The sequence below is a fragment of the Drosophila mojavensis genome, unplaced genomic scaffold, assembly GCF_018153725.1.
Source record: "Drosophila mojavensis isolate 15081-1352.22 unplaced genomic scaffold, ASM1815372v1 contig_36, whole genome shotgun sequence".
NCBI lineage: Eukaryota > Metazoa > Arthropoda > Insecta > Diptera > Drosophilidae > Drosophila > Drosophila mojavensis.
Window position 1 is genome coordinate 10971741 of NW_025318858.1, and position 15515 is coordinate 10987255.

At 40.9% G+C, this 15515-nt stretch overlaps 1 protein-coding gene and 1 long non-coding RNA gene across 15 annotated transcripts in view; one reads left to right on the top strand and one right to left on the bottom strand.

Annotated features, from left to right (window-relative positions):
- Positions 1-5889, bottom strand: part of LOC26528164 — a 110005-nt gene extending 104116 nt beyond the window's left edge. For all 5 annotated transcript variants that reach the window (XR_006357272.1, XR_006357269.1, XR_006357271.1 and 2 more), the window contains exons 1-3: positions 5797-5889; positions 5084-5729; positions 4584-4618 (exon numbers count right to left, since the gene is read on the bottom strand). This is a non-coding gene — a long non-coding RNA (uncharacterized LOC26528164). The remainder of the gene's footprint in view (positions 1-4583; positions 4619-5083; positions 5730-5796) is intronic.
- LOC6576520 (serine-rich adhesin for platelets) overlaps positions 1-15515 on the top strand; it is a 53699-nt gene that overhangs the window by 37048 nt on the left and 1136 nt on the right. For 3 of the 10 annotated variants that reach the window (XM_015165210.3, XM_002002473.4, XM_044009081.1), the window contains 9 exons: positions 2168-2761; positions 5340-5722; positions 5807-6839; positions 7417-8134; positions 8765-8920; positions 10163-10789; positions 10923-11638; positions 11704-12403; positions 13724-15225. In XM_015165210.3, coding sequence (XP_015020696.1) covers positions 2168-2761; positions 5340-5722; positions 5807-6839; positions 7417-8134; positions 8765-8920; positions 10163-10789; positions 10923-11638; positions 11704-12403; positions 13724-14667 — 5871 coding nt within the window. In that variant the 3' untranslated portion in view covers positions 14668-15225. Of the gene's footprint in view, positions 1-2167; positions 2762-5339; positions 5723-5806; positions 6840-7416; positions 8135-8764; positions 8921-10162; positions 10790-10922; positions 11639-11703; positions 12404-12507; positions 12575-13723; positions 15226-15515 lie in introns of those variants that run through there. The other 7 variants (XM_044009086.1, XM_044009083.1, XM_044009088.1 and 4 more) reach the window with 7 other exon arrangements.

Consider the following 15515-nt stretch of genomic DNA (forward strand, 5'->3'; position numbering starts at 1 on the left):
ACAGTGTTGCCAGTCGAGCTTATATCAGGCTAGATCTAGCCTATCGATAATAAATCCAATGAAAATTATTATGAAATATTGAGCCATACCATGCAGAAATCCTCGTCCTTAAGAGATCTATAGAACACAAGAAACTGCTTTCTATGCCGTCTAAAAATTATAAATATTAGTATATATAATATCAATATTTAGCAGGGTAATGAGGTAATCCGATTTGACTATGAATGTTTGAGTGGCTGTATATCTATTCGTAAGTGTAGTTGTCTATCTGTCTCTCTCTCTCCCTCCCTCTCTACATCACATACATATCTCTCTCCGCGTCTATATGCCTGCATAACTACGAAAGATCATTTAAATTGTCTACATGTATGTAGCAGTATTCATTTGGTATTAATATTTGAGTAAAACAAAGCTAGAATGCTCGCAGCATCAGAGAGTGTTCCCATTGTTCTCATCGCTCACTTGAAGGTCGACTGCAACGACACTATACCTGGTAGCAGGCTTAGCATTTGAGAGCGTCTTCGTGTTTGAGTAAAAGTCGACCTATATAAAGAGCAGCAGCTGCACCATTTCTTCAGTCGCCTGGTAGGGGTCAGACGTGCAGTGCAGTACAGTGAAGTTAAGTGAAGTGTGTGATCGATCAGCTAAGCAGTGACCGAAGGGAATACTTACAAGAAATACTCACAGGGGAAATACTTAGAGGAAATACTTAGAGGAAATACCTAGAAAAAATACTTAAAGAAAATACTTAGAGGAAATACCCAGAGGAATCTAGCGCGCTATTTCAAATTTTTTTTTTCATACATTTTAGCCTGTTTGAGCTTTTATCCACAATTCAACTTACTGTGGAGCTCAACAGCTGACAACACTGCTCCCACGTGCCCAAGCATGCAACACCAACACGCATACGCACCATTGGCCACACCTAATAAACTTGCATACGATTTTTGACAGCCTCATTTGCACACTGGCTGAAAAGAGACATTGTTATATGTGCTTAGCTTGCCTATGTACAATTAATTGTTGATATTTTACGGTCTAACACATACATATATGTGAAAGACACTTAAAATCATCTTTAAATTGCATAATATGCAGCATTCAGAAATCTGTCAAGATATTCTGTGGGCTGCATGATTAAGGGCTAGCAAAAACCAATATAAAAATAAATTATTAAAAAAGATAAATTATTAAAATAAATACTGTTGAGCTATCGAGATTTTTCGAATAGCTTTAAATTATTAAACGATTGAATTTACTTAGTGATTAGTTTATTAGCGATTATTAGAGTTTACAGAGTTTATGTGATAGACGCGAGCAAGCGACTAGGCTGTCGTGCTGTCCGCTACTATGTTTGTAATAGTCAATCTAACACAGCATCTGCTCTAAACAAGAGTTAATTGCATACTAATTACAATGTACGCGAGCCGGCGGATTAAGCTGAGCCGGTGCGTGGGTGAAAGAGACAACGCAAAAGGGAGAGCGTGATCTCCGTTACAAATTCTCTTACATGATAACATACTCTATGAACTGCCGCTCTTAATTACAATGAAGCGATGATTGCTGAGCCCAACAAATACATTTTTTCAAAATGCAGTACATTACAAAAATATTTATTTTCAAAATACATATAAATATAAATCATAAAATATAAAAAAGAAAAATATATATACTTTTTTGTAAATAACAATAAAATTAATAAATTGAAAAATAATAAATATTCAAAATTAAGGAAATAAATTTTCTAGTTAAATGATTTTTTAGCTTCGCCTTTTCCAAATCATTTCCACTGATTTTTTTGTTAAATAAATCAATAAATAAACGACTTTTGGCCTTCTATGCCAATATAATGGAGTCATAAAAATTCCAATTATTGATCAATGATTGCTAAATAAGCGCACACTTATGCATAATAAAATAGTTTTAGCTAGACTGTGTTATGGAAGCCAATTGGCCACATGGGCTGACCTACTAAACATACCAACAACTCTTACTACTCAAACTAAATTAAAATCAAATAGTGAAACTCGATCATAATACAATTAATTAAGACCTTGCTGTCCAAATACTGTATCCAACATACACATAATCCTACTGTCACTTAAATCCAAACACTCTGTGTCTCTTTCTCTCTCTCTCCCCCCGTATCTCTCGTGCGATATTGCAGATATCCGATTCCCAAAATATCTCACAGCCGAATGGCACACAGCACACACAGCGCAAGCAAATGGAGGTGCTGCGCACCGCCAATGGCGCCATGCAGGTGATACGCACACAGACAGTACAAAAGACATCATCCACATCCCGTTGGTCCACCTCCTCATCCACCACAACCACACAGCAGCAGCACACCGCCACCACCAGCACCACCAATGGCGGCGGCATGGCGCCAATGGCGCTATGGGCGCCTCGGTCCGCCCAAGGCGTTGACATTTGTGAGCTGAGCGAAGATGACAACGATGATGATGATGAAGATGACAATGATGTCAAACATCATGATGAGTATAGCATACATAATGGCAGCGACGCTGGCGTCGTCCACGAATGCACGACTCCATCAAAATCAGGCACTGGCCATGGCCAGGAGCTGGTTGATGATCATGTTGATTTTGTTGTGATTAATGGCCAAGCAGACGACGACGTTGACGACGACGACGACGACGACGACGACGGCGGCGATGGAGACGACGGTCATTTGCACAAACTCGGCCACAATTTGTTACCCGATACAGCGCCAAGTTTGAAATTGAGCAATCTAATGGTAAGTTGTGCCTAACCGCCCGCCCACTCCACCAGCCATCCAACCATCCAGCCACCCAGCCATCCAAACTATCCATCAGACATCCCCAACATCCCGCGAAACACAGAGACCCAATGCTCCATGCCTATGCCTGGCCAAGGCTCCACCAAATGCGGTAGTCGTCGTCGTTGTCGCCGCTTTGGGCCGTCATTTCTCATTCGCTTGTTTGGCGGCTCATTAGCATGCGGCGATGTTTGCTTTACGGTTTCTGTTTTGCTTCTGTTTTTCCAATTTTTTCTCTCATTTTGTTGCTTTCTGCTTCCTCTTTTTGTGCGATCCCGGCCATGGCAATGACCGAATATGGTGCCTAACGATCTGTTTTGGCTTGAGAAAACCTCGAGTTAGGGAAATCATGAAAAACTCTTTTTTCTCTGGTAATCATGATCTTTACATAAATACCAAAACAAAACAAAAAAACAAACAAAAAAATCATCTCATTTATAAATAAGGAAATAGGGAACTAGAGCTAAAAAGCAGTATTAACAGTTAGGAAGGCACTAGTCGGGAAAGCCTGGCGAAGAGCTACCCTGGACATTACCAAGAGCTGCTATACCAGCCATTTAAATTATTTTTTTTTTTTTTTATGGCAAAAAAAAAAATTATTTCTATGATTTCTATGATAATTCAGTGATTAAATATGTCGAATTATCTACAATATTTAAATATAAATAAATATAAATATAAAATATAAATACAATAAAATTTCCTTTTTGTCCTCACAATTTTTCAAAATATTAGAAAAGTATGTCTTCAATATAAATGTCAGTTGAAAAAGCTTGAAAAATTCAATTAATTAAAAGAAGAAATTATTTATTTATTAACATTATTAATTATTTATTTCCCTTTCAAGATTGACTGCAAAAATGAAGCTTCTTCATATTTTTTAATTAAATATATTGCATATGTTAAAAAACTATATAAAATATATTTCTTGCTTTTAAGTTTTCTGATTGACGAAAAAAAAAAACTAAAACTAAATATGTAAAATATATTCTCGACAGAATAACAAATCTTTAAATGAAACTGATCACAGAGCATACGTCAATACAGAAAATAAATTATATATATAGTATATAATACATATTTAAATGTGTCACATATTGACATATTCCGGTTGGCAATTGGTTAGACGCCATAGATCATTAGATCACGACTAGAGCCTGACGACCACGCTCCGAATGTGAGTCGAGAATGAAACGCCTGGCAACAAATCGATAATCGATTTCATTTTGAATCGCTAAACTCAATTAAGTATTTAGCACTTAAGCCAAATTTATTAACGGCAATCGAACCATTTTGGCCAGCAGACATTTGGGTCATGACCGCAAAGGAAATTCTTGGCAAAATGCGATGCGACGCGACGAATCGAATCGCGACTTCGTCATTAGACGAACAGCAAAAAGTGTTTAGCTTAGTGAAAGGGGCAAAGTGAGGAGACAAGCGGAGACGAGACGAGACGCGATGATGTTCGAGCCAAACTCAACGCCCACCAGAAGTAGTGCCATGCCCATCAATCTTGACACAAAAATTTCTTTCTTTTCATTGTAAATTATGTGAAATTCGTTAAGACGAAGACAATGCGGGAATCGAAATGATATGTGGGGGAAATATTTTATTAGTTGAAATGAAATGGTATAAAAATATTTGAAATTGCTATTTCAATAAAATAACTTATTTTTCTTTAATATGATTCCTATATAGAATTATAAAACAATTATGTTTTTTCATTTTTAAGGTCTTCAATTACTTGTCAATCAAAGTCATCTACAGTTGCTGCACTTACCTTTTGAATATGTTACACAGCCGCAAATATTTAATCTGAAAAAAAAAATATTTCGTATAATTAATTTTAAATTTTGTATAAAACTGACTAATTAAAACATACACTCTTAAAGCTTATCTATTTTGTGATTAAATATGGTTTTAAATTAAAATTAATTTAATATTCTTTACTAAGCGTAGAGAAGATAGTTCCATCCAAAAATCTCTCAAAGATAAAAGGAAAAAAATGTCTGCTTTATAAAAATGTATTGTTTTAAATGTAAATTAATTCATTAATATTTTTTATATAATAATAAAGAAAATTATTTCTATTCAAAGAGAGCTCTCCCCAAAGCACAATAACTTCATTGATCAATATACGATTATATATCCGATAATATGATCTATATTGATGATATGGTAAACTCTTTGGAAAGCCTATTAATAATTCATGTACATTCATAAAAACTAAATAGTATATAGTACATAAAATTGAGTCATACTTTTAAAATAAAAACTTACTTCTATCTCCTTATTATAAGATCAGAATATGCTCAACCATTTGCCCAGCTTTCCAAGAGTCCAAGAGTCATGTCAATCATAATCAATCATACTTTAAGAGCTTATAATGCGGAAATTCACTCGTATAGTTTTTTTTTTTTTTTAAGAACTTCCTTATGAAAGACACAGCCATTGCCCCTCAGCCCTCAGAGTGCACTCAGTCGTGCTAATGCGTCAAAATCTGTATATTTTTGTTTTGTTTGCTTGCCATTTACAGAAAAGCAGTTCGAGTATTTCCAGCCAAAGCAGCAACAATTCAAATTTAACAACTGCAGCGGGTGGAGCGGGTGGAGCAGCTGGCAACAACAACACCCACAGAAATGCGGGCAAAATAAGCCTACATGCAATTGTTGGACAGACAGCAACAGCAACAGCAACAGCAACAGCAGCAGCAGCTCCAGCAACATCATCAACTTGGCCCCAGCGACTCGAGCAAGCTGACTTATATGGTCAGAGCAACAACAGCAACAACAGCCAAAAACGTCGCGTGGGCGGTGCTGCTGACGTCGCTGCTATGGGGACGCCAACGCTGCGTCGTGATTTGGAAAGTTTCCGGCATTATAACGATGACGATGCCACCTCCATCGATGAAGATTTGCGGTAAGTGCTGCCAGAGATTCAATTGGAAATCTTTGTAAAATACAATTTGCTCATTTGCGACATTATTTGCTTACCTGCTTGCAGGCTCAGCGCACGGCATCAGCGTCGCCAGCAGGTGTCACAGTCCGTTTATGCACCACCGTTGCCAGTTAACAACGCCAGCAACAACAGCAGCTTTGGCAGTTTGCAGCGTTCCCGTTCCATATCCACGGATGATCTCAGCAACGATTGCTGGCAGCAGCAGACCGGAGAGGAGGAATTGCCGTGCGGCGATTGGCGACGCGTTAGCAAACTGCGTCGCTCGTTTCAGTCGCAGGACTATCACAATAAAGCACAATCCCGACCCAGACCATTGCCATTGGATTTGCCCAGCAGTTCGGTAAGTGTGGCCCGCATCCGGGCGGAGCTGGAGAACGGACGCAGGCTAAATACGGCCATGCGCAACAATCACGTGGATCTGGCAGCCCTGGACAGCATACTAAACACAACAGCCGCATCAGTAGCAGCCGCAGCAGCAGCAGCAAACGACGCATCAGCTGCTGCAACAGGCAAAACATCCCAATCTTCGAGTAAGCCGCAGGTAACGAAACGTGAGACATTTTTGACTGCCGCCTCACTGCAAGAGATACGCGGCAAATTGAAGAAGCTGTCGGACGAAAGTCTCTACAAGGAGGATTTCGTGGCGCACCAGCAACAGGCCAACAGCAGGCAGCCGGCCACAATTGAGCCACCGCCGCCATCCGCATTTCGGCCTGTTCACAATACGCACAGCCTGGAGACGCGTCAGCGGCCAAAGGACAACAATTCCAGTGAATGGCATTCGCGTCGCAAGTCGTACGGCTTTGAGAAGATGTCACCGCCCGAAAATCGTAGCATTTTTCGTGTGGACGCCTCCACGGACAGCGGCTTGGGTCGTTCGGGTGAACAGTTGGGCAACTGGTCGCCTACGGAGCGTACCGCAACGGCGGCTGCAAATGGAGCCGGCTCCACAATAATACACTTTGGCCGACAGCAACAGGTGGGCAAACCGGCAATCAGCAGCGAAACGGAGCAGTTGAGCAAGCGGCATTCGATTGCTGTTGAGGAAACTTGGCGCGATATAAGAAAAACTTCACAAGTAAGAAGAAGAACAACTGCAACTGGTAGTCTAATGAGAAAAATCGATAGACAAATACTTTTCTATGAGACGATGTGTCATATAGACTAAATAATTGAGAGCAGTATTTTGCACAATTTATATATTAGAACAAATTTCAACAGCCATAAGATTAATAATTCCATTATTAATTTTTGGGTTGCTCGTTTAATTGGCAATAGTACTTCTTCCATTTGAGCAATTTGAGCATAGGCATACATTTAATGCAGTTTAAATTGAGTAAGTAAAATAGCTTACCGATATATTTTTAAATATCTTCCACAAAGTATTTGCAATCGACCGAGCAGAAATACCACACATTCCAATTTGATTTGATTATCGATAAATGGTATGAATTGGAGCCATTTAAATTTCTTTTTTGAATTTTTGCTTTCCACATAGAAAAATACCATACCTTTCAATTGTATTAAGTTATCGATAATTAGCACAGACAGAAAGCTATTTAAATTTCTTTAATATTTCAACGTGTTTTTACATTGACCCGTGTTTTACATTTGTTCATTGGACATAATTTATTGATTTTGATTTCCATTTGCAGGTGCATGTTAATGGCGATACCATAAATGGCGGCAGCAACAACAACAGCTCCAGCCAGTTGCAACGCAGCAGCGCTCAGAAACGAGTTGAGTTCTGTAAAACAGAAGTGCACTTTGCTGCCGAATCGGGCCGCGTTAATATTGTGGAAACTGATGGCAAGCCGCCACCCACGCAAAACTTTCGTCGGCGTCGACGCACCGCCAGTGGACCGCTGCAGAGCCTGGTGAAGTCGGCCAGTGTAAGCAGCACGACCACCACCACCACCAGCAATAGCGGCAGCACCACCACCACCACTAACAACAGCTCCAGCAACAATGTCACCCACTTTGGCGACGATCCCACAGTGCGAGCCAAAACTATAGCCTCCACCACAGTAGCCTATCGCGCCACACTAATGGAGCCGCCAGAACTGGTCACCCAACCGGTGGCCGGCACCCAGGTGACAGTCATAACGAAACCATTAGTGGAGCCACGCTACAGCTTGCTGGAGACAACGAGCTCCACGTCGCGGCACAGCTACACCTCCACCAGCGGTGTGGATACAACCGACAATGAAACAGACGAACTGGCCAATATACGGGGCATATTGAAGAACAAGCCAGTCAAACCGAAACCCTATCATCTGGGCGAGAATATCGAGAGCGCTGATGCGCTCTGGAGTGTTCCAGCCGCCATCAAGAGCGAGAATCGTGAGAGCAGTCCGCCAAGTCGTGATAATGGTGAGCTTGAACTAGTTAGAGTTTAATTATAAGAGCCACTTAAGCGAGTTGGCTTTTATATGAGAGTCAAATCCACACGTGAAAACTTCGCGAAAAGAAAATCTCTTTGGTTTAGAAATTCAATTCAATGTATTTTAGGAGTGCTGCCAAAGCATTTAGAAATTTCAACAAGCTTCAAATTAATTTATTATTAGTTTGAATCGATTGCCATAAATTAAAATTTTAACTTACTAATTCTCATTTTTTCCAACACTCACTGCGATTGAGCAACCATATAAATCTAAAAATCCTAAACTAAAAATGAAAATCAATCTATCAAATTATAAAAACTATCTATATACCTTATCCAATCAACTAAATCATAAACATACAATTTAATTAAATCTTAAGCTTTTTTGTTGCCATCAATTAGTAAAACATTTAAAGATAATAATCTAATTAAAGTTTCCAAATAATTAATTCTGAAAAACAAATTTATGTATGAGCATTAACTATAAATTAATTAATAAGATGTTTCCTCCTATCTAAACAATTTAATCAAATAACCAAAGTTTGCGTAAATTTCAAAATTTATCTCAAAGACTTTAATAAACCAAGATCTAACTAATTCCATTTCGATTTCACCCGTAGCCCCTGTCGAATCACCAATAACCACCAAATCGGTGGCCGAACGAGTCCGAATCGTGGAGCAGAGGCAATTCGAGAAGCAGCAGCCTTCGCCAGCTGGAAATGGCTATTCGACCAAGATCAATGTGAATCTGGGCGCCGAGGAGTGGACTGAAACAGGTGGGTATTTAGTTGTAGAAAATTGTACGATTAACTATGTATAGCCTAGCTGTTGCTGCTGTGCCTGTATTTTCTAGTGTCTTGTATTTTGTTTTGTTTTGTCTATGCGGTTTAGTTGTAAACTCCTCTACTTGATTCTCAATTTGTTTAGTCTTGATATCGTAATGCATGTCTCTATGTCGCTGCTTCTCTTTCGCACTAAGCCAATTAACTTAACTCACTATCCTAACCTAAAACAAACACAAATACATACATTCATTTGCTAACCAGTGTTGGAATGTATCAATTCACATATGAAAACTAATTTGACTCGATGATATATCATGACTGAATAGCTAAGTTGTACCTAAAATGCAAATAAAATATGTAAACAAAACTTTAATCAGTATTATAATAAATTATTTATTTACTTTTTCAAGAATGAGCAATAAGTATTAATTAAAATATACATTTACGTAAATTGATATTTAATATTAATAAATATTCTTGTTTCATAATTTACAATAGTTAAAGCTTTGTTGCTATTTTCAAAACGTAGACAGAAATTTTTAAATTTAAATAACAAATAAAACGGATAATTTAAAAACCAAAAAATTAAAACAAAAATATCTAAAAAAAAAAAACTTTTTTAACTTATTATAATTTTGCAGAATTTACTATTCAATTAATAATTTTTTATAATTCAAAAGTCTTTTTAAAACTTCTAATTAGTATTCCAATTTATTTAAAGAATTTTAAGTTTCAAAAACAATATGTAAAAATGTAAACAATTTATTGAATTTAACAGTTTTATTTAAAGTTCCCTTAGTAATTAAAATACTCTTTTAGAGTTTGTGTTTTAATGAAAAATATTATTTTACATTATTTTAATAAAGTAATCTGATTACTACTATTTTTGATCAAATAGTGACCATTTTACATTTTAACTTAAACAAGTTTTAAATCAACGTAAAACGAATACTTAACCTAAATAAAAATTTCAAACTTAAAAAATACTGAAATGATCGAGAATATTATATTATATAATAATTTAATTTATTTATATCAATAAATCATTCAATTGATCTCTTTTTAAATATTTAACAAAAACAACTCTTATATTTAGTCATGATTATCACAAAATTAATTCCGCCCAACACTGCTGGCTAATCCGAGAGCAATTCATACAAACAGAAAAAAAACCAACAACAACAACAAAAAGCAACACCAACAACATTTTTCTCGCACATTTCCCCCATGCAGGTCGTCGTCGCAGTAGCGCACAGGAACTGCTGCTGCAGGACCTGCGCGCCCATCAGCGCATCCTGGACGAAGGCCTCAAGTCGACATCGTTGATAATGAAAACCATGCGATCGGCAAGTGAATTCGATGAGGCAATGCGTCGATTGAGCATTGCCTCGATCGAGTCCGCTCTGATACAGCCCACGATTGTGGTGCCGACGCCCATGTTGCGCTCGCACAGCTATCAGGAGGAGGGCAGTCGCCGCACCTCGACCACATCGATCAGCAGCAGTGATCTATTCGGGAGCACACTGTACGACTCGCTGCCTCGCACGCCGCTCGCACCGCCTCGTCTCAAGCTCTTGGGCAATACGCAAATCCCAGTGAGCCAGCAGCTGACACAGCTGCGTAGGCTCTATGATGCCGCCGAGCAGGAGGAGGACAGCGCCGATGAGGAGGTTAAGCGCTATTTTCGTGAGAACAGCAACAACAACAACAACAGTGATAGCGGCGACGGCACACAGTGCAGCTCCTCGCCCGAGGATGTGGTGCTCAAGGGCACCGAGTATTCGAGCAGCTGGAGCCGGCTAAAGGCCAAGCGCACCATCTGGAAAATCGAGGCGCAAGAGCAAACGCTGCAGCGCACAGGTAAAGGGATTGGCACATTGCCGAGTTCAGGTAGAGGAGTTTACTTAGCGAGTAGGGCTCAGGCAGCTTGAGTAAAGCTTCAAGCATCAATGCTAATATATATATATATATATCCTCTCTGTTCTGTTCGCAGATCTGCCCAAGTCGAATGTGATGAGCATCGCGTTGCATGCGCCGCGGCTGCAGAAGCCGAAGCCCACACCGCCCACGCTGCGCATCGGGCAGCTGGTGCCGGTGGCCAAGCCACGTACGCTGCTGGTGCAGCCACAACCACAGCCCCAACAGTTACCAGCACATGTACACACGGACAATGGAGACAATGAGTCGGGCAGCGAGTCTCTTAAGATTGTTCGCGAAGCACGCGGCGCACGCAAGTTGCGGGAGCATGAGCTCTCCTATTTTGGTGTACAACATTCGCCGATGACCACGCAGAGCGGCAATAAGCTGCAGGCCACGCCCAGTAATCCACGACGCACGCTGCCCACGCGCAGCAAGCAGAGCCACGCCGAGGAGGCAACGAATCCATCAGCAATAACAACTACAACAACAACAACCACAACCAAGTGGCAACTATTGAACGATCGACCCGATTTACTGCGGCACAGTCCGCAGGCCAACGATGATGGCAACAACGTCTACGACAATCATGAATTAGCTGAGCAGGAGGAGGAGAATGAGCAGCAGGAAGAAGAGGAGCACTGCTATGAGAACATAGCCAACGAGCTGACCACAACGTTTAGGGTCAAGTCGCCGTCGCCGTCGCCGGGCTGCTACGAGCGTAAAACGGATTTGCAGCGCGATGCGCAAATACTCAGCGAGATGACACGCAACGCTGATCAGACAATGAAAGTGAGTTTCTGTTCGTAGATTAACTATTGCAATGTTTGTAACTTAATCTGTGCTATTTTTTTTAGGCCCTCTCCGATGAGGCCGCTTTCAAGGATCAGCGACGTCGTTCGTGCTCGCTGCAGAGGCGCAGCGCCAAGCCCTTGGCCACCATCGATGAGAGGGTCAAGGCCGATGCCACCAAGGCATTGAGTGTCACTCGCGGCACCTTCGCCTCGGAGGCGCGACGCAATTCCCGGCAATCGACGCCGTCGCCGACGCGAGCACGCAGCTCGTCTCAGTCGTCAATCGAGTGCTGTCCGCGCGATCGTTCGCGTTCCAGTTCGCGTGAGTCGATGACCCACGGCGGCGGCTCCTCGGATGAGCAAATGAGCAAACAGCGCGTAGAGCGCTTGCGCATGCGCACGCCCAAGCGCGAGAAGACACGCCACGAGCCAGCCGAGCATCGTTCGTCCAGGCAGAGCAGTAGCGGCAACAAACCGAGCGGCAGCAGCAGCAAGCTACGCAGCAGCTCCAGTTCGGCGGCGGCAGTGGAGAGCAAGCGCTCGCACCACCACAGCCGCCATCGCGAGAAGGAGCACGGCGGCGAGCACTCGACCAAGCACAGTTCGGGCTCTGCCCCGGGCAGTCGACTGTTGCGCTCCATGCGCGTCACCGAAGAGGGTCGTCCACGCCCCAGCAGCTCGCAGCGCACCAGCGAGCGAGAGAAGGAGCGAGAGCGAGCACGGGGCTCTGAGAGGCAGCGAGATGAGCTAACACGTTCGCGTGGTAAGTCCACTGCTCGAGTCGAAGACAACAATGCCTAATATGCCTTCTTTGTTTGCTTTGCCCTAATCTATTTGCTGTACTATATGCATGTGTGTCTATTGCAGAGTTACTTGTTTTGGGCTTGCTCATAATGGGTGCCACACAGCCGATTCGGCTGAACAAACGCTTTAGGTTAGCCACAGCCGCCTCAAGCGGCGAACACAGCATCCAATACGAAAACTAAGCTGCACAAAGCAATAGATCATAGCTTGATGAAGTAGCTAAGATCAAGTGAAAAGCTCAAGGCTATTGCTAACTTTTGCTATTGCGGCACTTGTTTTTATACATACACTATACTGCAGAGCTGGGAATGAAAGCGAATTCAATTCGGCTTAATTTAAAGGGGAATAGATTTTTTGTGAATACAGGTAGCTTCTATGAAGTGTTTCGATCGTATATTTTTTTTTTAATATGAAAATTTACAAAAAAAAGTTTAGTTTGTTGAATTTATTATTTTTTCTTATATCTGCTTAACTCAATCAACATAAATAGCTAATATGAATTAACCAACAAAATTAAATAAACGAATCCAAGCAAATATTTGTAGAACGAAATTCAAAATGTATTATTATGATGGACTAAAAAAATACAAAAACGCATTGAAATCGAAATATAATTGAAAATAAAAATATTGGAAATAATATACAAATCGACAAATAAATAAAATATAATGAAAAAAAAAATTTTATTGTAAATTATATACAGAGTTATAAAATACAAAAAAATATTAAATTCTTTTATCAATTTTTCTTAATATTTTTATTTGATTTAAACAAATTTATTTTTATTTAATTATGACTACAAATATTTGCATTAATTTCATTTGTTCTTTTGTAAAATCACTTTATAATTTTTTACTTTAAATGAAAATGAAACAAAATTGCCTTAGATATTTAAAAATATTGTTTAAATTTGAAACTATATATAGTTTTGGCAAACAGTTGAAAAAAATTGTTAATTTCTCTTTGCAATAGTTGCAAAAAAAAAAAAAAGGGCTGAGTGTAAAGTTATAGAAACTTTAGTTTAGTTACAAATTGGCTGACATTCAAGTACGAGTCATTCATTCCCAGCAGCAAAAGTCGATCACCAGAACACATCACACACTGTAGCACACAGTCGCACAATATACACACGGCCACACCCACAACAACACCTACACAGTTAGTCTAAACCTTCAGCTAACAGTCAGTAGTTCAGTCGAGTTAAATTTTAGATGATTCTAACTCTCTGCTCGTACATTGAATTGTCACTCATTTAATGCCGTTGCCATTCCACACACAGGTCACTCCAGTCGCTCCAGACACAGTGAGCCGAGCGCAGCTGCGCACAAGTCGAGCAAAAGCAGTCGCAGCAGCAGCAGCAGCCACAATCACGACACATCAATGTCCGCACATAGAAAGTCCACAGCAGCAACAGCAGCAACTGCTAAAGCAACAACAAAATCCACAACAGTGCACAAATCAACAACAGCAACAGCACAAGCGACAGCAACAACAGCAACAGCAACAGCTACGGCACCAATCAGCAGCACAACAACAACCACAACAACACCGCACAACGAACTGACGTACGTATACGTAACGAATTTAGCCAATACACAAACCGCCGAGGATACCGACTATGCCAGCATCGATGATGGGGCAACAGCAACAGCAACAACAACAACTACAACAACAGTAAAGCCTACAGAACAAGCATTGCCGCTGCCATTGCCGCCGCCGCGTCGCAAACGCAAACGTTCGCTATTGCCCGTGCCCATACGTACCACTGCCACGCCCACTGCCGCCTACGAGCATCGCATTAAGCTGGAGATGATACCACAGGCGGCCAGCTACTCGAATCAATCGACATTGCGCTGCAAGCAGCCAACGCGCAAATCATCTCTGAAATGCACCCAGTCGACCAGCTCGAGCTTTGCCTTTCTGCCCTATTTGCCGGCCAAGCGCAACTCGAACGTTAGCCATGTCTATGACAATTATCTGCTGTACGCAGCGCCTGCCACGTTGGCTGGCAGCAAACTGCGGCCCTATCAGCACAATTTGAGCAACGATCACGCCCAGCTCTTTGGCAGCAGTGGACGTGGTGGCGGTGCTGGTATTGCTGCTGGCAACGCCAGTGGTCCGCTGGCCGGACGTCTGGGCAGTTGGCCAAAGCGTTTGCGCATGCGGCAGGTGCGCAGCAGCGTCTCCACGCACCAGCCCTTCGGCATCTGCACATGTTCATAGTCAGCGCTGGAGCAGATCACAAAAACCAAATAGCAAGTCGCGCATGGATGGGCGCAAACCGGATCTCGTCACAGTTAACAGGCAGTGACACTGACACACAATCACAGTCACAGTCAAAGTCACAGTCACAGTCAAAGTCACAGTTTTTCGCTCACGTTTAACCACCTATGCACGCCAACAATATTCCCACCTTTATATAGATTTCTGATATTTTTCTGGGCATTTTTTGATACTTACCTCACGAAACGCAGCACGCAAATCAACACGAATTTTAGTAAACAAATTATTTATCGAAAAGAACGATGCGCAGTTATCTAACCCGTGTTCCTTCCCCATACTAATACTACTTAAAAACTCGAGCGGGCGACAGACAGTGTGAAAGGGAATGATACAGAGAGAAGAGGAGTGATAGTGCAGGCTGAAGCGACGGGTTTATATATGTATTTTACTTTGGAGCACACGCCGCCTTGCACATAAATAAAAATATGAAATAAAAAAATCCCCGCACACACAACACACACAATGAATGAAAATGGTTCTGTTTTTACTTTTCACAGCGTAAGCGAAATTTTCAAAATTTTTGACACTTTTTTTTATTTATCTAGTTAAGGAAATGGTTGGCATGTTGTGAATGCATTAGGAACTTAGAAGCTAACCGGGAATACTTTCTGTAGTACTGCTGAACTAACTTTTCAAACCAACAAACAACAAAACTAATGAGACTCAATTCCTTTACGCTTTAACTCAATTTAATTTATTGATATGATAAGGGTGTTATTTTAAAAAAATGTAGTTCAATTGAAATTAACATTACCTATTTTTTGCACAGGTCTAAAAAAAAATAATTA